General features: G+C 38.2%; 1 protein-coding gene and 1 non-coding gene across 2 annotated transcripts in view; one reads left to right on the forward strand and one right to left on the reverse strand.

The window, feature by feature from the left end:
• The window catches only part of LOC105475476 (cyclin dependent kinase 14), a 594,776-nt gene that overhangs the window by 1,241 nt on the left and 570,253 nt on the right, over window positions 1–23,282 (forward strand). Inside the window, exon 2 of the mRNA XM_011730740.2 lies at window positions 6,358–6,389. Within this exon, the coding sequence (XP_011729042.1) occupies window positions 6,358–6,389 (32 nt within the window). The remainder of the gene's footprint in view (window positions 1–6,357; window positions 6,390–23,282) is intronic.
• Window positions 9,392–9,496, reverse strand: LOC112425580 (small nucleolar RNA U13). The gene has a single exon (XR_003016699.2). It is a non-coding gene; the product is annotated as a small nucleolar RNA U13 (small nucleolar RNA).

A 23,282-nucleotide genomic window follows, 5' to 3' on the forward strand; every position in this document is an offset into this window, starting at 1 on the left:
ACCCTGAGCAAGAGAATGCTATAGCCACAAAAAATAATCCCTGCGAGTCCCTAGGAAGCTGCCTAGTCTTTGTTTCACTTGTTTAAAATGTCGTCCATGTTAACAAAGGTGTTAATGGAAATTAAGCATAAAGGTACTTAGTTCCTTAAAATAAAACCCTGGGATGCACATGAGTGTTACAGATATTCTTCCACCCATTCATTGTGAGATATACAAACTTTCTTCAAGTGAGAGAGTGCAATGGATCGAAATGTAGCCAAGTGTTTTTTGTTTTTTGTTTTTTTTTGGTCTTTCAACTTAAAATTTTGTGTTGGTATGCAAAATATTTCCCAAGATGACTGTAAAGTTATGGTATGAAACCAATCTTTAGTTTTATTTATTGCATGTATTGGATATTAATTTCACTCTTCAGAGTTGGAGATACATATGGAGAGTCCCTGCATTCATATGAAGTTTGAAGCCAAGAAGAGTGTGAGAGAGGGAAATGTTGAGTCGTGTGCATTATTAACGAGGATGTTTCAGCCCTGACCCAAACCTTCACAGACGCGGGTTCTGGAGTCCATTAAGCCCTGTTTTAAAACACATTAACTATATGTTTACTAATGCTAATGATTCTGTTGGAGCCCCTCCAGTTTTGTGTTAAATAATTCATTGCAATTGAGTCTCAGTAAGAAACCAAGGACATTAATATAAAAGTTCCTTATGTTTAAATAATTTCAAGGTTTTGATCGACAATCAGTAAAATTTGGATTAAGTACAATACTGGCAAATGGGGGTATTATAGTTAATTGGATTTTCTAGCTTACTGAGATTTAGTGATGTGAAACTCCTTTTGAATCCAACTCTTGTTAAAATGTCTTCTAAGATCTGGTGGATTTTATATCCTCCCTTTAGGACACAGAATACAGTGCAGTGAGCACAGCTGATTATTTCTTGTATTGATGGAAGGTATGATTCTGAATTGCAGATCTCATTGTGGAATACTGTAAAAGTAGATACTGAAGTGATTATAGTTGTATACCAAGCCAAGGACATTCATTAAAAGTAGCATTACAGAAACAAAATCTGTATTTTCTTATTTTCTTGGTGTTTTATATTGTATTTGCAAAATTAAAACCAGTGGACTCATTCTGATTATCTAAGGATTTTTAAGGTGCTAGAGGTGGTTGAGTTGAGGGCTTACTGTGGGATTATATAGTGCATGAGTTAAGAATGTGGGCTGTGTGTCACACAGACTGGGTGTTTCCGGTGTTGCCATGCCTAGCCGAGGTCCCTCAACTTCTCTCAGCTTCAGTTTTTCATGTATAACTCAGTTTTGTTGTTGGCTTTAGTGAAATAATGCATACCATGTCCTGTGTGGCACATTAAATAAAGACTCAGTAAACGTTCAGGATATATTATCATTGTTTTTGTTATTATTAGGGATTCCATCATACTGACTTAACTGATCTTATAGATAGAAAGCAAGAGAAGAGGGAAGTGGCCATTGACTTTGTAGTGTAGCCAGCCTTAAAACAGCATGTGGTTTTGAGTTAGGCAGGCCTGGATTTGAACTTGGTTTTCCCTGCTTGCTCTGTGCCTTTGGCAGCCAGTGGAATTTCTCTAAAGCCCAGAGTCCTCATCTGTAAATATGCATATAAGTTGAATATATGTGAAGACTAAAACGGATAAAATACATGAAAAATCTAGTGCAGTATCTATCACAAGGTGAAGGTCATACCGTAGGCTGTCGTTATTCCTTCCAATTTCTGTTTATACCCCATCATCCTCCTTTCTTCACTGGTACTTCAAGAGGAGATCAAAGAGCGAATGGTTTATTCTTGTTGAATAATCCACACTGCAACATACTCATTCTCCTTAACCAATCTAAGATGGCTTTTGAAATAGACATACTGACTTTATTTTGCTGCTTTAGTATGATCCAAAAGTGTAGCTTGTTGTATGGTGAAATGTACAATATTATTGTTTAGCTGAAAGAAATTATTAATCAGTCATTTATTGAAAATGAGGAAATGTTTGAAAGTATCTGATATCCGATCAGTGTTTATCATTAATAATAATAATTCTGAATACATAAAGCAATGCTAATGTTTAATTTGTTTACACATCAGAGATCATGCTGAGTTTGTCACTGTCCACCCCAAATACAGCTGATCTGAGATTACTATATTATAAAACACATTGGCTTTCAAGCCATAGCACTCTAATTTACGATATCTGCCAGGGAATGACTATGATATAGTTATGGTTCTTTTATAAGATGGGTGTAATTGAATTTTAAAGGCACCCATCAATTTCGGTAGTATTTATGGTTTTCTACTAAATAGTGTCAATATGGTCACCTATTTAGGAATTACTACAGTTGTCTCACACTTTTTTTTTTTTTTAAATTTAGGCTAACAAAGACAAATGGGAACTTAATTATTGAATAGTTTAAGTATATTAAAGTTCATTTCCTCTTTTCTTTCTTGTTTCTTTTTTATTTTTGAATGTTAGCCTAGAAGAAGAAAGGCTTTATGTAATATCCGGTTTATGATTAAGGTCAAACTGACATTTTTTCGTACTTATTTGAATACATTTCTTCATACTTATTTGGACTATCTCCTAGAGAAAGGAAGTTTATACTCTGCGATATTTGAGATGAACCCCGTGTATACTATTTCTTTAAAGGATATGGTTTGTGAGGGAACTAAATAAAAAGAAGAGGCTGTGATTACACTGAACTTTGGGGTTTGTTACCTTGTGCTGTAAGTGTGTAATTCTAGAGTCCAGTTGTCATTCGATGAATTCATTATGTCAGAAAAGAGAAATGTAAGGTTAAATGTTCAGACACAAAATTTAACTATTGTACCATATTTTCCCCAATGCAATTTCAAAATATTTTAATTTGAAAACTACAAAATAGAATTTATATCTATGATCTTTTAAGAGAGAACCAATGTATCATTTTCATACACCAAAACTTGTGTGTCTCAAAAGATACTCTCCTTTTGCCATTGAGGTAGGGCTCATTAATTCAACAAATAATTACTGAGTAACTCCTTTCCACTGTAGACATTGTTCTGACAGTCAGATTGGCTGACCAATGTGGCTGATCGCTGTCCTCAAGGATTTTAAGGGAAAACAGGCCAATGAATAGGCATTTACAATACAAAGTAACAAATTCTGCCATGAAGATTAGCAAAATTTGCTGTTGGAGAACACAGGAGGAGCGCCACTTTCATCTAAGTGAAATCATGAGAAGCTTTCTAGAGGAAGCAATGTGTGAGCAGAGGACTGAATAGAATATCTGCTGATCTGAAATATTCTGATATGCCCCTTGGCTATTCCAGAATTGTGTAATATGCCTGTTACTCCATGAAATCCTTCAAGATAATTGTGGATTTACATTTACATGAATGACTACGGCCATCAGGGAATGTAATCAATAATGAGATATTGTATTCTTGTTTGGGTCAGAATTTACTTACCAGTGACCTGATGAATATCTGGCAAACACATCTTAAGTTGGTGTTTATTGTCACTGTTAACTGCTGTTCAGGACAAGGACTCAGTATTTAGAAGAAACCGTGTAAGGTGTGAATGTAGCAGCGAATGACTTCAGTGAAGTAATGGTGTTCTGTGGTAACCTTGAGCTTGAGAGTATTGTGCAGATGAGAGAATCTGGCTTCCTATTCTTTATGTCATAGCAAATACACTTGCAGTTTCTTCTGTTTTCTCCTCTTGGTACCTCCAGACCCCGCCTCTTTGTCCAGAATGTTGGAGAATTGTCAGGACTAGGAGATAAGAAGGAAATAGTCCAGTCTCGCTGTTCAAGACAGTTTAGTTTTCTGCTGTCTTCATTTCTCAACTTGAGGGTCTTCATTCCATATTTACATTTCCCTAAGGGATAGTATCTTGTTTTTTGGCAGCAGAGGAACAGGGTCTCACTCTGTCGCCCAGACTGGAGTGCAGTGGCGCAATCTTGGCTCACTGCAACCTCTGCCTCACAGGCTCATGTGATCCTCCCACCTCAGCCTCCCGAATAGCTGGAACCACAGGGCACCACCTCAATGCCTGGCTCATTTTATGTATGTATGTATGTATGTGTGTATGTATGTATTTGGTATTGTTTTTGTAGAGACGGGGTTTCCCCCTGTTGCCCAGGCTGATCTCAAACTCCTGAGCTCAGGCGATCCATCCGCCTCAGCCTTCCAAAGTGCTGGGATTACAGGCGTGAGCCACTGCACCTGGTGGGGTAGTATCAACTGTAGTTAAAAAGAACCACTGGATGCTTTGCTTAAGAAAACACATGGCTAAATTTCCAGAACTTTTATAAGGTCCAAAATAAAGACAGTATATTTAAAAGTTTGTGCCGTGAATTACAAGTTTACTGCTGTAGCTTTGCATCTTGCATGGCAACCACATAGTGCGTGTGTTCCATTAATCTTTGTTAAATGAGCTAGGTATGAGGTTGTATGGTAATTTGCTTATGTTGGACTTTGTATGTGAAATCAATGGGCTATTAATTTCTTATTCCAAAGAATTTTGTTTTTCAGATGGAGCAACTTGTCTATATTTAGAATTACATTACTAATGTTTTGTAAAGGACTCATTAGTCAAGTATGTTAATTAAAGGACATGCCTTGGGTTGAGGGAGTAGACAGTATAGTAATATTGTTGACTGGTATTTATACAGAGCCTTGTAGCTTAGAAGTTAAATTCTAGTGAAAACGCAGTCATTAGAAGTTAGCTGGGATCTTAATATGGTTCTTTCAAAACAGATTATTTTAGATTTAATGTAGGTTATTTTAGATTTAATGTAGGTTAAGTTAAATACATAATTAAAACATGTGCAGGTAATTGAATGCAAGATAAGCCATTCACAACAAAGGACTGTCTTTTTATTTTCCATTCACTTTCAGAAGAAATGGTTATCCAATAAAGAAAGATTAGTTTATTAGGCAAAAGGGAAAAATAAGAAACTTTTAGAAACGTTTTATTTCCCTCAGCCTACCTGCATCCATCCCTTAATTCACCACAGTCACATTCTTGAAAACACAAATATATGAAACAGAGAAAATAACCTTTTCACGAGTGTTAGAGTATGTATCCTAAGCTTTTCTATGATAGCTTCAGTTTAGGCACATTACTTTTCTCAGAGCTTAATTGCCAGAATAATTTGCTTTTCATTGCTTTTGTCAGAGCAAAGCTTTCCAAGTAATAGCTACCCAAGTGCTTCTATCCAGACTAAATCAGGTTTAAAGCAGCAAACACCTATGCACAGTTCTGTAAATTTGAAACATTTCTCCAGCTAGTAAGATAAATTAGCTATTTAATGCATTCTTCTTAATATGAAACATTCTAAGTAATTGTAAAATGTAAGGAACTAGATATTTGCCAACTGTAGGTGAAATTCTTCTCTTTCTATGTTGGGTGAAAAAATTCCAGTTCTAAAGCTATGGACAGTCATACTTATATGATAGTGGTCCCACAAGATTATAATACTGTATTTTTACTGTACATTTTTCTATGTTTAGATACACAAATACTTGCCATTGTGTTACAGTTGCCTACAGTTTTCAGTACAGTAACATGCTGTATAGGTTTGTAGCCTAGGAGTAATAGGCTATACCATATAGCCTAGGTATGTAGTAGGTGATACCATCTAGGTTTGTATAAGTACACTCTGTGACATTTGCACAATGAAATTGCCTAACGGTGCATTTCTCAGAATGTATCCCAGTTGTTAAGTGACACATGACCATATTTAAAATAAATCTGAAGTAATTGCTGGTTCCTATAAAATATTCTGAATGTATATTCATTTGAAATACTTTGTTATGAAATTTATCATGTTGAAATGTTTAAATTATGTCTCTCACTCTGCAATGCTTATTTTAACAGGCTTAGTCTTTCATCAACATACCTACTCTTTACTCAGTATGAAAGTGTCATTCAGGGCTCTATGCAAAGTAGGTGTCATCCTAACAATTGGTGATATCTTCTCAAAACCCAGGAGTTTAAGGGGAAATTTCTTCAAGATTACTTTGTGATTCTTTTATACTTTCATTAAAACATGTTCCAACTAAAGAAGACATAGGGAGCAGTTATGTGTGCTTCTTTCTTAGATCTGGGAGGATAGTTCTATTTGTGTATTTATGAAAAATATTTCAAAAAGATTCATGCTGTGCAGTTCTCTCTCTTTGATTTGCAGTTTTCGTATTTGTATCATAACATTGTTATTCAGGTTCGGGTACAATTTACTTTCTGAAATGAAAACACCATACTGCCTTGTTTTTTTTTTTCTGTTTTCTATAACTTAGTCTCTTTGGATTTTTTCATAATAACTGTTTCCTTTTCCTTCTTATTTTATAGCTTTGAAGAAAGATGACACCACCTTTGATGAGGTAGGTTACATTTCTTCATCTAATGTTAGTACCAGGTAGTCAGTAGGTGCCAACTTTGTACTTAGAAACAGAAAAAAATGCCTTTAAAACACACACACAAGATGACATCTGTTTATTTCATTGCATTATGATATTTTCAAATTTTAAAATAATCGTTCAAATGAGTTTTGGTAGCAAGTAACAAATATGTCTTTTTCAATTAATAAACTAATTAGAAGACACATGCAGGCCTTTGTGTTGTTGCCTTCTTGCTGGTGGTAGTGCTTTAGACATGCAGCGTGATGTATGTGCTTAAGGCAAGTCTGGAACTGTTGGTAAGTTGGGCACCATGGCTCATTGCAGACCTCAGCTGAATCAGGGTGTGATGTGTTGTTGATGCCATATATTGTCTGTCAGTCTCCCAAAGGAGAAGGTGACTTTTCATGTTCTGGTTTTCCTATTCTTTGTATATCAGATCTGTCTTGATCTATTTGCCACAAAGCAGTATAAAATACTGTTCAAGTAAGGCAGAGAGTTCATGTGTAATTAATAGCATCCTGAATGTGATTTTAAAATTGCAATCATTCCTGAATTTTTGTAGTAAAAGTGGGAATCACTAGAGAAATAATGAATGTTTACAAAATGTTTTCACAGTGCTAAAGAGTGAAGTGTTTCGTTGTAACCATCGTGAGCCACACTCATTGATCTGTGTTGTAAACTGGGCCACATGTATATATAGATTGTGTTTTTTTGTTTGTTTGTTTGTTTTTTTGAGATGGAGTCTTGCTCTGTTGACCAGGCTGGAGTGTAGTGGCATGATTCCGGCTCTCTGCAAGCTCCGCCTCCTGGGTTCACGCCGTTTTCCTGCCTCAGCCTCCCGAGTAACTGAGACTACAGGTGCCCACCACCACACCCGGCTAATTTTTTGTATTTTTAGTAGAGGCGGTGTTTCACCATGATAACCAGGATAGTCTCGATCTCCTGACCTTGCGATCCACCCGCCTTGGCCTCCCAAAGTGCTGGGATTACAGGTGCGAGCCACTGCACCCAGCCTACATTGTGTTTTTATATAGGAACATGGGTGTTATCTATACAGTGTGCTTACTCTAAGGCCTGATGAAAGCATAAATTAGTTTGGTTTGGTGGTTTGTTTTAATAGTTACATATTCCATGAAATATGCTACCTGGCTTCCCTCTGCTGTAGTACTTCAGTGAGGAAAGGGCATTTGTGCTCATGGAAAGTCCCCTTGGCCATGTGGCTGGCTGTGGTGCATGGCAGGTCTGCTCAGGGAGAACCTGCTCCAGGCTGGGATTTCTGGATGGGGCCAGCGTCATTTGGCTGATACGGTCTGCTGCTTCATCTGCTGCACCTGTTCTCTTTTTCCTGGGCTGAGCTTTACAAACCTGTGTGTCCCTGGACTCTGAAGCAACTTTCCCTGCCAATGTTCCTGTGACATCCTCTACAAAACTTAATTCTTGTAGACTTGAAGCAATAGAGGAGTCTTTTCTTCTCCCTTCATAGTGTGCAATAGTGGAGTTTTCCTCTAAACCTGTATTTCTGGAATTTCTGTAGTGTTGTTATTGAGATGTTTTTCAGGAGAGTGTTTTCTTTCTTTTCGGGAGAAATCAATATGAGAATATTTGGCACCATTTTTCTCTTTGTAAAGAAAGTTTCCCCTCTAATTATGGCGATAATTTAAGCTTACATAAAAAAGAGAGAAATAAGGAAAAGGAGAAAGAAAAAAATCTCATAAATCCTGTTACCCCGATACAACAACTGTTGAATGTTCTTGCTGCTTTCCCCGTGTTTTGAAAAAGCAGCCCATTATTATATCCTGCTTTTTTCTTTGGTACAATAACATTATATTTTCCCATGTTTTTACAAACTCTTCCTAATAATCATTAGGAATTTTGAAAACCTTTTTTCTTGCTTAAACACTATTGTTAGTGATTAGCTTTAAAAAACACCTGAGGCTGGTAACAGCTCCCTCTCTCTGTTATTCTGAAACCTCTGCATAGTCAAAGGTTTGGAGTTTGTAACTTGGGTCAAAATCATCCTTAGGTTTTGCAAAGTGGTTTCCTTCCTCTGCCACAAGAGATTGGTAACTATCACAAATCAGTAAATCACAGAATGCTCGACTTGGAAGATCCATTGGAAATAATAATTTTCCCACTCCATCATTTCACAGATAAAGAAATTGAGATCCAGAAGGGGCAGGTAATTTCCAGCTAATGAAGGAAAGACTCAAGGCCAGAAAAGCTTGGGAGATAGTAGTAATGAAGCCATGCTGGGGTATAATTCCTAATTCAACTATCCCCTGTTTGGGCGTTTGACTTATTCATTTCATATCCTTTGTAAAATAGAGATAATAATAGTATCTTCCCTTTAAGGTAGTTGAGAGAATGAAATAAGCTAACGCACATAAAGGTTTCAGAATAATGGCTCACAAAAAGGGAATATCTCATAATTGGTGTTATCTTCATTGCCTTCATGATCATCATCATCAATGCTCTCACTCTGACATCCACCTTCTGTAGTTGGAAGGGCTACAGAGTAGATGGAAGGATTAAAAATGAAGAATTACAGCTATGAGGAAAGTTAATTTCAGATATTCCTCTTAACATTTCACATAAAGCTTCATGTGATGACTTGCATATTAAAACTGAGAAAGTATTATCTAAAGCCCACCGTTGTTTAGATTCCACATGGGGATGATTGCATTCAAGTTTTTAATCCCTGGGTGTGTTGCACATAGTTAACATTCAGTAAGTATCTATTGAATGTGAGTAAATATCTATTGTAGAGGAGTAGAGAGAGTGATGAATTAGGTGTCAGGTAGTGTGGATTCTCATCTGCCACTTTCTAGTTATTTGGGCAGGTCGTTTAACTTACCCTGGCCTCGACATTCTCATTTGTAAAATCAGTTGAACTGTGATCTTCAGGTTGCCTCTTAGCTCTAAATGTAGGATTCTAAATAATGTAACAACCAACATAAGATTACAACTTCTTTTTCATGTTTTCATGTCAGACAGGTAATGTGCTGACCTTGTAATAAGGTTTGAGGGAGGCACGTCTTACACATGAGGTGAAACCCTAGTCATCACGCTTATGAACTATACAAAAGGATCAAAATGACAACTTTATCACATCAGAAAAAAGCACTGAAACTCTGGTTGTGTACATAGGAACTGAGTTTTCTGTGATCATATTCAGATTATAATGGTAGAAATTTTCTTGAACGCTTATTTTTCTCTTTCTCTCTCCTGGAGCTGAGGGACTCTACAGTACATTGGAATCAATTCAGATTTGAGTCTTAAAACTTTGAGGGTTGGGTCAGCTTCTTAGGTATGCAATAAGGTGTGGCAACTCTCCTTATTCAATATTTATGAGCTGGAAGGCTCCTTATCTCAAGGAGTGGCCTCTTCCAGAGAGTGCCTGAGCAGGAGTTTGGTAGCAACTCCCTGATTCATGTAGAGGATGCTTCTAGAGTGTGTGTCAAATGTTTGACCTTGAACACAGGAGAAAAAGAAATACAGACTTACTTAATCATAGACTGAAATGCCCAAACCAGACTGGAATTATATTCAGGAACTATGCTTGTTGTAAACTGGGCTGTGTTTGTGTGCGCATGCATGTGCTTGTGTGTGTGTTTATATTGAACGGTTTGGAATTATTGAAGCCTTCAGGTATTTACAATAAGCAAACAATAGGGAATTTTGCTGAAGCCGGTCATAGTTGGAGACGGGACATTCTATGAATGATCATTTTGTTTTTCATTTCATTATTTGGTCCCTGACTACAATATTAGTCATTTAATGTTCTGTGGGCTAAATCTGCACGTTTTACTTGGATGGACTAATCATTTCTAAAGACATCCCAAGTAAAATTTTATTAGTTTCAGTCCTTTTCCCCTCCCAACTTCTCGATGTTTGTAAGGGTTTGGCATAGTACTTGGCCATAATGAAGGGGCTAAATAATTATTGGAGAAACACATGGTTAAGCTAGATTGAAGATGAAAGAAGATTGGTATTTTGTGTCATAGTTTTTAGTGGACGTGATGTTTCCGGTGACATTGTGATGAGAGTCTTGGGTAAAGCATCAACTTCATATCTGTGAAATGACTGCAGAACTTTCCAAATGTCTTTTTACCTTTTGTCTCCAATAAATGCCCAGACCATGTCCCTAAGTGGCCCCATTTTTCCTGAAGTGATGAACAATAACTACACTATGACTTCTGGTGAATTTTTGAATTTTATTTTTGATTTAATGATTTATTTTAGAATATTAATGATACCTAATATATGAAAGGTCAGAAAATACAGATAATCTCCACCAGTGTAAAATTACCACACATAAAACCTTTTGAACTTTGGAGACAAAAGCTCTAATTAAGTGTATATGTATGTGTATGGAAATAGTTGGAAATGGTGATAGCTACAGCAATTCATGAATTGTTCTCATGGGTAGATTAAAAGGTTAACTCATGCGGTTCTGCTTTATCCCTCTGTTTTTTAGCTTTGATGATTTCCAGAACAAAGTATTGACTCTGCCTGGCTCTTTGGTGAGAAATACAAAATTTTTAGCAATTGGAATAAACCTTTGAAATGCAGAGGGTTTCATATATTTATGGCATATAATCCAGATAATTAAGCACTTAGTTTGTTTTATAAAAACGGGTGATCATGTATGAGTTTTCTCATTCTTCTCTGCTTTGGTCAGTTATTTTATGTTTGTGAGGTAGAAGGCTGCCAGCACTTATTTTGTCATTTTCCAGCTATTTTAGTTTTTCAAATCCTAGGAAAATGTGTACAAAGCATATAAAATTAAAAAAAGTTCTACATCTGGTCTGTGAGTGCCCCAAGCACATTTTTATAGGGTTTCTTGCTTACTTTACATTTAATATAACGATTCTGTTAGTTAGAGACTATGTATATTGATCTTAGCTTCTAGTCCATGTCCCTCTTTGTTATTTTATATAAAGGTATAATACCAGAGCTAATAAAGGTGGTAGTTCTTATTATTACTATTATTATTTTTTGAGACATGGAGTCCCTTGGTCATCCAGGTTGGAGTACAGTGGTGCCATCATGGCTCACTGCAGCCTCCACCTCCAAGGCCCAGCCTATCCTCCCACCTCAGCCTTCTAAGTAGCTGGGACCACAGGCATATGCCACCACCTGGCTAATTTTTTAGTTTTTGTAGAGATGGAGTCTCACCATGTTGTTCATGCTGGTCTCGAAGGCCTGGTCTCAGGTAATCCTCCCATGTCAGCCTCCTAGTGTTGGGATTACAGTTGTGAGCCACCACATCCAGCCATGCATTGATTTTTATGAGAACCAGAATCGAGGGATGATATGGTTTGGATCGTGTCCCTGCCAAATCTCATGTTGGAGGTGGGCCCTGGTGGGAGGTGATTGGATCATGGGGGTGGATCCTTCATGAATGGTTTAGAACCATCCCCTTGGTGCTCTTCTGGTGATAGTGAGGGAATTCTTGTGAGACCTGCTTGTTTAAAAGTGTGTAGCACCTCCCCCTTTGCTCTCTTGCTCTTGGCTTCTGCCATGTAAGAAGCTGGCTCTGCCTTTGCCTACTGCCATGATTGGAAGCTTCCTGAGGCCTCCTTGGAAGCAGAAGTCACTAGGATTCCTGTACATCCTGCATGTCTGAGCCAATTCAACCTCATTTCTTTATAAATTACCTGGTCTTGGGTATTTCTTCATAGCAATGTGAAAATGGACTAGTATAAGTGGTTAGATACAAATATGATTTGTGGATATTTCTGGTCATTCTTTTCCATTTATTGAGCATGGTGGAAGCTGGTTCACTCTTTTCTCTACCCTGTTACTGTCAGGGGATGTCTCAGTGTCCATAAGGATGATGTATACTCTGTAATACAACATTCTAGCATTCCTGACTTTCTCATCTCATACCTGCTTTACCCTTATTTGGTTTCTGCAGGAGCTGCGTCTTCCTGGGACTGTCCTAGGTTTAAAATATTAAATCCCACTAACAATCTTTCCTGTTTAGCTCTTTTACTGCTGATGTATTCCCTGTATCTCTTCTTTGCTGGCTTCCAGTTTCTAGATGATCCCTTCTCTGCCTATCCCATCCCATTCTCATAGTCCACAACCCATCCTCCCCCTTTAGTTCCTTTCCTGTTCACTCAGGGCACATCACTGTCTTGCCAGTATCCTTAATGGCCTTACCCCTTTGTACTTCATTTGTAATATATGCTGCCAGCCCTTGATTTTGACCTGGCATCTTTTCCTGTCTTACCTAGTGGCTGCCAAGAGCTGCTTGAGGAAATCACTCTGTAAATAAATTTATCATTTCCATCCTTAGCTGGAACGTCAGGCAACTGTGGACCATCTTGCATTTGTGTCCTTATGCCACTGACTTGTTTCCTGCTGAACTCTTTTCACTCACCCTAAGCCTTCTTGCAACCCTCCTCCACCCTTTCTTCTTTTAGTAGAAGGCTTTCTCTCTGTTAGTTTCCTAGGGCTACCCTAGCAAAGTACCACAAACTGGGTGACTTAAATAACAGAATTTTTATTGTCTCACAGTTCTGGGGAACAGAAGTCTGACATTAAATGGTAGCAGAGTTGGTTCTTTCAGAGGACTGTTAGAGAAGGATCCATTCGAGGCCTCTCCCCTTAGCTCTAGATGACCACCGTCTCTCTGTGTCTTTTTACATTGTTTTCCCTTAATGTATCTCTATCTAAATTTCCCTTTTTACAAGGATATAAGTCATATTAGATTAGGGGCTCACCCTACTTCAGTATGACCTCCTCTTAATTTAATTACATCTGTACGAACCCCTTTTCAAAATAAGATCACTTTAGAAGGTACTGGGGATTAAGACTTTGACATGAATTTTTGGTGGACACAATTCAACTTGTAACACCCTCCAACTTCTAAGAGCCCTTAATACCATTAGGTGTTCACTCTGTTAGGTGTTCACTCTGTTAACACCCTGCCCATTCATGTACCCTTATTTGCTCCAGTCTTACTTCCTTTTTTCTCTGTCGATCTCAGGGTTTTGTCCTTTGTTTTGTTCCAGACTAGTTCTTCCTCCTGTCCTCTCAATTCCTTTCCCTCCTTTCTACTCCAGAAGCTTACATAATTGATTATTGTCTTTCTTTACTATGTTTTCTTCCCTCTCCTTTTAATAGATACTTTCACCGTAGGCTCTGAACATGCTTAAGTCTTCCCCATCTCATCCATAACTTCAGCCTTCTGTCCTCTGTGATCAGTTGTCATGCTCTGGTTGAGTGGTTGGTGTACACTTGACGTCAGTGTAGCTGACTCAGCTTTCTATTCTAACCTCCACATCCAGATGTCCAGCTGCCCGCTAGAGGTTTCTGCCTCTGTGTCTCACAGTCACCTCGATCTTAGCACATATTATTAATTCTTGTATTTCCCCAAACATGCACCTTCTCGTTCCTCTCTCTGCTGTTGACTCTACCAGCCACATGATTTTCCAAGCTAAAAACTTGATGCTATCCTAACCTTTTCTCCAACCCCACATCCAGGTGTTGGCTTGGTTTTTGTTCCTTGCTGTCATATCCATTCCCACTGCTGATGTGCACATTCAGCCTCATCATCTGTTCCTGGACAGGGAGTAGTTGTATAACTGACTTCCCTGCCTACGACTTGCCTCCCACTCCAACAGAATGATGGGTCTGAAATACAAATTTGCTCTTCCCCTGCTTACTACTTTAAAAGGTGCAGGTTTAACTCCGAACTCCTGGCTTATCTTTCAAGGCCTTTCACGATCTATCTCTTTCCTACCTTTTGACTCTTATCAAACAGTTATCTTTATTTATTTATTTATTTATTTATTTATTTATTTATTGAGATGGAGTCTCACTCTGTCACCCAGGCTGGAGTGCAATGGCGCGACCTTGGCTTACTGCAACCTCCACCTCCAGGGTTCAAGTGATTCTCCTGCCTCAGCCTCCCAAGTGGCTGGGATTACAGACGCCCGCCACAACGCCCAGCTAACTTTTGTATTTTTAGTAGAGACGGGGTTTCACCGGGTTGGCCAGGTTGGTCCCGAACTCCAGACCTCAGATGATCCACCCATCTCGGCCTCCCAAAGTGCTGGAATTACAGACATGAGCCACCGCACCCAGCTTCAAACAGTTATCTTTTATTTTTGTGACTTCATTATCATTGCAGCTGCTGCCATCTCAACTCAGAACCTTTTCACTTTTACCTACTTTAGTTCAATAAACTCTTCATTGGTATCACTGCTCCATCTTATTCCTCCACTCAGCCTTCCTGAAATATCTTTCTTGTCATAGTACTCACCTATTCAAAGATTCATATATCAAGTGATGTTTATTTTATGTCATGCTGGATGTGGTCTCAGCCTGACTCTTGATCTAGTTCAGCCTCACAGGCATTTATGGGTTGACCATCTCTCAGCATCTTACAGGGCTGGGCCTGGGTAGAGATTCAGTCTCACTCTCTCTTGTCATAAGATTTTATAGGCCAGGTGCGGTGGCTCATGCCTGTAATCCCAGCACTATGGGAGGCTGAGACAGGTGGATCACTTGAGGTCAGGAGTTCGAGACCAGCCTGGCCAACACGCTGAAACCCTGTCTCTACCAAAAATATAAAAATTAGCCAGGTGTGGTGGTGGGCACCTGTAATCCCAGCTATTCAGGAGGCTGAGGCAGGAGAATCGCTTGAACCCTGGAGGCGGAAGTTGCAGTGAGCTGAGATTGCACCACTGCAGTCCAGTCTGGGGGATAGAGTGAGACTCCATCTCCAAAAAAAAGAAAAAAAAGATTTTATATTACTTTCTGTCCTGTTTTATTTTCACTATGGTCATGTCTGCCAGTCCTAGATGCTATGAAACTATTCTATGCAAGAGGTCTAAAAGTTAGACTGTTCTTTAATTATGCCAGTAATCCAGGAAGTCATTATATTTCAAATTCAACCTTTTAGATAGCTGAAAAAGAACATCACTACCTCCTTAATTCTCTCATTGGAAATTTAGTTTTAATTTTCTGATGCTTAAAACTTTCTGTGCTTCAGTTTTTTCCTTTTTATAAGTGTTTGATCATATTTACCATCTCCCTAATGATGGTAGACATAATTATCGTAATTAGGTCTAGTCCCAGACAGTGGCTCAAATGTCTGGTTAGTACTGTAAAGATTCAGAGAGGAAGTACATGTCTGTCACAAAGTGTAAGATGTATGACATTTGGGAGAATTAGTCACATTCAATTTGTAATTCTCAAAAGACAGAATGTTACAGAAATGGAAAACATGAGTAGTGTCCTCTTTCCGTCGTGAGCACCCTGCATCCTGGTGGCAGGCTGTATAGCCTGTAGGAAGTCTCTGCTGTAAGGAGTGGTTAGTGTTCCCTCTTGGGCAGTGCTCTGATTTGCATGTTTGAATTCATTTGTTGAAAGCTGACCTTTGGGCCAGGCCTGGTGGCAATCCCAGCACCTTGGGAGAGATCACTTGAGGTCAGGAGTTTGAGACCAGCCTGGTCAACATAGTGAAACCCTGTGTCTACTAAAAATACAAAAATTAGCCGGGCGTGGTGGCGGGTGCCCATAGTCCCAGCTACTTGGGAGGCTGAGGCAGGAGAATTGCTTGAACCTGGGAGGCAGAGGTTGCAGTGAGCTGAGATTGTGCCACTGGACACCAGCCTGGGTGACAGAGCAGGAGTGTGTCTCAAAAAAAAAAAAAAAAAAAGGTGACGATGACCCTGACCTTTGACGTAGAAAGTCTTTCTGTACAGCCTAACTACTGTATTTTCTTCAACAAATGCAAAATGGGCTCAGCTGCAGTACACTATGCCTATTTTCCTTCTGACTGGAATTTGAGCCATTAATTTAGAAATCTTTATATTGCTGGGTTGTGATTGAGATGGCTTCTCCTATTCAGAACCATAGCAATCATTGAAATCAGTGAGGCCAAGGTGGATCAGAGTTTTCTCAGGACTGGACCATAGATTCCAGTCCTGAGTGTTTGAGACAAATTTTTTATTGTCCCAAACACTCTTTTTTTTTTTTGAGGTGGAGTTTCGCTCTTGTTGCCCAAGCTGGAGTGCAGTGGTGTGATCTTGGGTCACTGCAACCTCTGCTTCCTGGGTTCAAGTGATTCTCCTGCCTCAGCCTCCCAAGTAGCTGGGATTGCAGGCATGTGCCACCCGCCTTGCTAATTTTGTATTTTTCGTAGAGACAGTGTTTCACCATGTTGGTCAGGCTGGTCTCAAACTCCTGACCTCAAGTGATCCACCCGTCTTGGCTTCCCAAAGTGCTGGAATTACAGGCATAAGCCACCGTCCCCAGCCTAGTTCCAAATACTCTTAACTCTTATTATTCTTGCTGTCATGAAATTTATAAAAGGCATAATTACAAGATATTGGAACCAGCAGTTTGCTTTCAGTTTTGCAAGCTCAATTTCTTCAGGACTCATCAGTGTCTTAAAGGAGCTCTTTCATCATTTTAAGGGAGTGATTGAAGTAATATTTACTTTTCCCTTTTGAATCTATTGTATTTTCAGTATGTAAAGTTCTGGTTATTTTTCCAATTTACTATTTATTTTTTAAGTTTTCCTTCTTTCTTAGTAACTTTTAGTTTTCTTAAATTTCTTTTTAAAATCCATTTAAAAAAAAAATAATAAAAGAGATGGCATCTCGTTATATTGCCCAGGCTGGTCTTGAGCTCCTGGGCTCAAGCGGTCCACCAGTTTCAGCCTCTCAAAATGCTAGAATTACAAACATGAGCCACCCTACCTGGCTGTCTTTTAGTTTTATTTTATTAACTCTTTTGAAATGAACTGTCCTTTCTTTTAGGCGTATGAGCCTGGGAATTTTCTTAAAGTTAATTAATTAATTTTGCCTTGGTAACTTTATTGTGACCTGAGTGTTGCATGAGCATCCTAAACTTAGGCTGGGGATATGGAAAATTATTTTACAGTGGTTTTAGGAAAAAGCCAGGTATTAGCAAAATATTATAAGATTCTGAAATCATCTGCAAGTATGGCATGTCTTATAGTGTAATATTATATGATTAATTTTTTAATACGGAAATTAATGGTTTTCTTGCTTTTCAATAGCTACTCTAAATTCTATGATACTGATGAATCTTATGTGTATAAGGAATGTGTTGAAAAAAAAATTTAAGGTTTTTATGACCCATATAGTCATAATACAGTAGAAAAAAAGTTTTCAATCTGTGCTTTTATACCTAGATGAAAATGCATCAGGCAAGTACTTATTTGACCTTTCACTGATTAAAACTACCTTTCTCCAGTCTTGCAAGTTATACTTTGAAAGACATTTGGAATTGCATAGAGAACCCAGGGAGTCCTGGATTCTACAATTCTGTGTGCTCTTTTGTGTTTTCTCAGTCTCTGGCTACCCTCATGTAAGATGTCTATAATGAAGTGTGGTATTTAGAATAAAACTATGATGTTTTTCAGAGTTTGGGAATTATTCTAGTCTAGCAGATCTTGAACATGTTGTAATTCTGTGTTCTGATCAGCTGAAATATTGAAGTACGTAAATACTTTTCTTTAAAAAATGAGTATATTGAAGTCAGTCTTTCAATTATGTTTTGATGTATTTTTTTTTAGTGGGAAAGAAGGGGACTGTGTTGCAGTTAGGAATTTGACTTATTTCAGATTTGCCCATGGGATTGTGCCAAATATGAAATTATAACCTATGACATATCTCTTGGATAACTTAGTTGTCTTGGATTATTAGTTTTTCTATTTTAACGGTTTTTCAAAAAAGGAGATTGCACCCATTCTATAAAGCAGTGATGGGCTGTGGTAGAGGTGGAGGGTGAGAGTTTTCTAAGTGCTCCTTAAAGATTTTGGTGCAGGCCTCTTCCCTTCCCCTATCAAAATATTCACACACCTTGAAAATTTTGCTGCTGTAGTTAGCAAGGGTTATTCTTGGGGGTGTGTCATATCCCTCAAATGAGTTCAGAGTTTGAGAGCCTTTCTTTTAAAATACCTGTTGCTGAATTATTAGGAGTTGAAGATGGATATTGCTACAATAATATGCAATCTTATTTTTTTTGGAACAGCTCTTGGTTTTAGATAATGCTTTCTGATTTTTGATTCAGAAAATATAGTCATCTTAGTCCTATAATTGTGTATTTATTAATATCAAATTCATAATCCAGAAATTTTAGCCTAAAGAAAAACTAAAGCAGTGATACAGAAATCTCCAACAAAGAAACCGGTAAGTAAGCATTATTCTACAACAGAGAAAAATGAGTGAGAATAACTTATGGTTACTTTTGATTTGAATGAAAACATTTTTTTATTAATTAAAACATACAGGTAAAGAAGAGATGTTAGTTACAGTTTTTCAGGACATGAATTACAAATTCTTTTGTGTCATAGGTGCTCGTTTATTTTAAATCTTCAGCTATATAGCTCTCTTTGTATTGTCTTCAAGTGAATATGATGGAGAATGTCCTGCAGTGCTTGTTTCTCTTCTCTTAAAAGGCAGACTATTTAATCTTACAAATGAGCATCCTTGGGTCATTACATATTGGGGTTCAGGTGTGGAAAAGGCTTGGTAACATATGGCTTGTCCCCAGATGCCCTAATTGAGTTCAAAACTTTCCCCAAGAGGTTTGCATTACTTTATCTAAATGATGTGTTACATGTGCAACACAAAAGGTGTTTTAGTCATGAAAGGAAAAAAAAATGTGTACTTGCAAGATACAATGCAAATTGTGCAGTGTGCATTGCACTAATTTCTATATAGTTATTAGAAGATAAAAAAGATTAAAAACCCGTAAAAGTGACATTAATTGGATGACCACAGTTTTGGATGACTCACTTTGATGATCTTCAGCATTCCCTTTAGTTCCCTTATATCATCATCATACATATATATATGTATGATGATGAGGTATATATATATATACGTGTGTGTGTGTGCGCTTGTATATCTATACACACATTTTCCTCCGTTTTGATTATTTTTTTTCAGGCAAGATGGTTAGGCATATTAAACTCAACGGTGGACTTTTTTCAGTTTCAAAACCTTACCTCTTATCACAATTATGTGTTTCATTGAGTAAGTTTAATATTTGCTATTAAGAAAAGTAATTATGTTCATGGCAGAACATGTATAAAATAAAAATTGCTATTTTACAGTGAAACAGCCATTGTATGTAGTGTATGCTCTCAGTTTTGTAAGATTGTAAGTATCCTCTGCGTGGGGAAAACATTTGAAAAAAAGGAAATGCAACAAATGGATAATGGGGAAATTGGGGTTTATTGAAATTGTGACTTGCTCAGTGTCCCTCATCTAGAAGGTGGTTTAATCTAGTATTCTAACGTAGTCTCTCTGCATCCAAAGTGTATGTGTGTAACTGGGCTGCCTCCCAGGAGAAGGGAGAAAAGGGCGAAATAACATCTAGGTACTACTACTACTGGCGCAGCATATAGTTGGGAAAACAAAGTTCTCACAAAGAAACAACTGATTTTGGTAGTAATTCTAGCAGATGAATGGTTTTTCCTAAAAAAGACCTAAGAGTAAGCGAACCTTAAAGATTCCTGCTGTAGATCTGTCATTTTTGAACCGAGTTACACGCATTTTACAGAGAGGAAACTGAGACCCGGGGAGATTAAATCATTGTTACTAAATAATGTTGCATGGTTGATTTGTTGTTGTGAAATCAAGGGGGTTTCTCTGCTGAATTACGTTTTAGATTTACGTTTTAGATTTCAGTTTCAAGGTTACATTAAAACTAAGCTTGTATTGCCATTTTTATGTGGATTTAGGTGGGGAGTGGGTGGTGGATTGTTTGGTGAGATGTAAACTTGATCCTTCTGGTAGTAATTTGTGTAGTAAATATTTCCTGCTAAACGTGAGGGGTCTGTAGTCCATGAAGATTATGGAAGGTTAACTGTTGGTTGAGGTACCATGGACCACCTTGTGATAGGCAGACTGGTTTGAGCTGGAAGGCATGATAAAACTGCTGTGTTTTTACTAGCATGTTCCAAAAAAAGTGTCAGAACGTCTTTCAATGGGTGTAAATTGCCTTCATTGAATGAGGCAAATGGTTAATATTGAACAGAAAATGTCAGATAATAAATTCATTCATTTTCTTCGAGTCCTGAATATATACACTTGGATTATTAGCTTGTACATGTGAAGCCACTCTAGCTTCATTTTTAATTCATATTATGACAGCTAAAATCTTTGTGAAGATTAAAAGTATAGAGGAAACAGGTTTTTAATATTTACATCTTAGAAAGATGAAGACTTTAGGTGGGTATAGGGAGAAACACTCAATACTTTGGATTCGTTTTAATTGGTAGGGTGAGTGCTAAGAAAAGGGATAGACCAATTTTTTTCTTTCTTTCTCTCCTTTTCCTTTACATAAACATAAAATGCTTCCAATTCACTGGATTTTCTTCTGTGCTTCCAGTATCATTGCATTTTCTTCTTTCCCTTTTCTTTGTTCTTTCTGAAAATACCTTGCTTTTGGTGGTTTAGTTGCCAGCCACTGGGCTCCACCTTGCCCTGAACCCTCTCATGACCCAGGCTCTGGGTCCAGTGAATGACCTTTTGGTTGCCTTTGCCATCTTTGTACCAGACATAATACTTTTCTGATGCGCGACTGGTGCAGGCAAGGGAAGAAGAGTGGGGAAGTCTCAGGCAGGAGTTAAGAGGTGTTTTATAATGATTGGCCGTGTTCTGCTATTAGAGCACAGAATTATGGCTCCTAAAAAAAGACTTGGCCTTTCTGATGCTCCCCACTGCATTTAATGGACTAGTTTTGCCAGTATTTACATTGTTTGATTTACTTTATCTTCCCTTTTTACCATCAGTTGAGTTGGAAAGATTTGAGGACACATACAGAAAGAGTGATTTAAGATCCTTTCTGATCCCATTTGGACTCAGAAGTAGGAGAATTTGTGTCTTATTGTGTCTTTTTCTTTTGCTTTTTGATGAGAAGGAGCAGGGAAGTAAAAATCTCAAGAGAGCAGAATCAGTTTTCTGGTCACCAACCTCATTAAGTTAATATTTACTTTTAAAATGAATGTATTTGCCAGCCCTTCCCACTGTTTGTTTGGGAAGCGTTTAACATACATTTGAGAGCCTCTAACTAGTTTCTACCTCCATTGGGTATTTCACCTCTCAGACTGGTGGTAGTGAGTGTGACGTGTGGATCCCAGTTGGAACATCTATTTCTGTCACTTCAATATTACATTTATGTTGAGGGTAAAGGAAGGGAAAGAAATAAAGCTAAGGCAATTTTTCCCTGTTTTTCTGTGTCTACTGTACAATGTTGATCGAATGATATTTAACATCTCTAGTGCTTTTAAACCCATTTCAAATAACACAGTTGACACATATGCAGGGGTTTCAGGAAACTGGACATTTAAATAAAAGATGCAGCCTGAAAACTCAAAGATTACATTTGAAAATCTCTTTCCAGTATTCCATAAAATGATTTTAACAGTTTTTTTGTCTCTTGATACCTGTCACTTTCTAGATGAAAGCTGTTATTTTTCTTTAGGCCTCAGATGAGTATTTCTTCACTATTAAAAATTTTAATGAACATAAAATACTGATTACTTTAACTTATCTAAATATTTAATAACCACGGTCTTCAGGTACATTGTGTAGTAATTTCTGTTGGTTTTTTAAAGCTTGCCGTGTGAGAGATTTGACCATTATGTTTAGTTATTTGAAGGCTGTTCTGGGGGATGTAAAAATTGATACTGAAGGAAAAAAAGAACTGGGTGCGGTGGCTCACACCTGTAATCCCAGCATTTTGGGAGGACGAGGTGGGTGCATTGCTTGAGGCCAGGAGTTTGAGATCAGCCTGGCCAACATGGTGGAACCCTGTCTCTACTAAAAATACAAACATTAGCCAGTGTGGGGGCCCAAGCCCGTAGTCCCAGCTACTTGGGAGGCTGAAGCAGGAGAATTGCTTGAACCCGGGAGACAGAGGTTGCAGTGAGCAGAGATTGTGACACTGCACTCCAGCCTGGGTGACAGAGCAAGACTTTTGAAACAACAACAACAAAAACAGAGAGGAGTATGACTATTCATGATCTAGTTGACATCCCCTTGCTGTTATAAGTATGTATATTAAATGTTTCTGTAATGTATATCCTACAGGATGATGTATCAGTGTGTAGTATTTTTGTCTAGTTGGCAGCCTGAGAAATATCTGTGAACTTTGAGTGGGACATCTGCCACTTCAAGGATCAGCAAGGCACAGACAAGCCACAGGAATTATTAACTCAACAAATTATTACCTTATCAAATTAATTATCTAATTTACTCCATTGACTAGGCTGGGTATTTTTCTTTGAGTTTTCTTTTCTTTTTGGTGGATCGATTGATTGGCACTGGCATGTCAGGGGCAGTGACAGTGCTGTTTCTAGCTGAAACTCTGTGCTCTCCAGACTGCAGTGAGTGACGCTTCTCCGCCTGAACAACCTCAGAATCTGGGTGCGGGTGGAAAGTGCAAGAGCGCTGGAATCTCCTCCACCCATCTTCCAGCTTGTCACCACATCCACATTAGTAATCTGTGTGAGGCCGCCTAGTAGTCTCCTTTTCCTTATCTGTACAACAGAGGTAACCATCTCTGCCTGGCAAAATCATAAAAACTAATAAGATAATGCTTGTAATTCCTGTAAAGGGTCTTGGCACAGAGCAGGCACCACTGTTTCATAGAGCTGGGCTGTGCCCCGCAAAGCATCGGCACATGCAGCGTGGTACTGCACGTGACATTTGGGCCATCCTCCACACAAGTCCTCACATCTGTGGGCACAAGCTGTGGGGCACATGAAGCCTCCTGGCTTTATGATGGGAACACCAGCAATCTAATTTTAGGAACCTCCACATTTTAAAGAGGGGGAAACTGAGTCTGTAAAGTCCAAATTTAGGCTTCCTCCTG

This window comes from Macaca nemestrina, chromosome 4 (genome assembly GCF_043159975.1).
Source record: "Macaca nemestrina isolate mMacNem1 chromosome 4, mMacNem.hap1, whole genome shotgun sequence".
Taxonomy (NCBI): domain Eukaryota; kingdom Metazoa; phylum Chordata; class Mammalia; order Primates; family Cercopithecidae; genus Macaca; species Macaca nemestrina.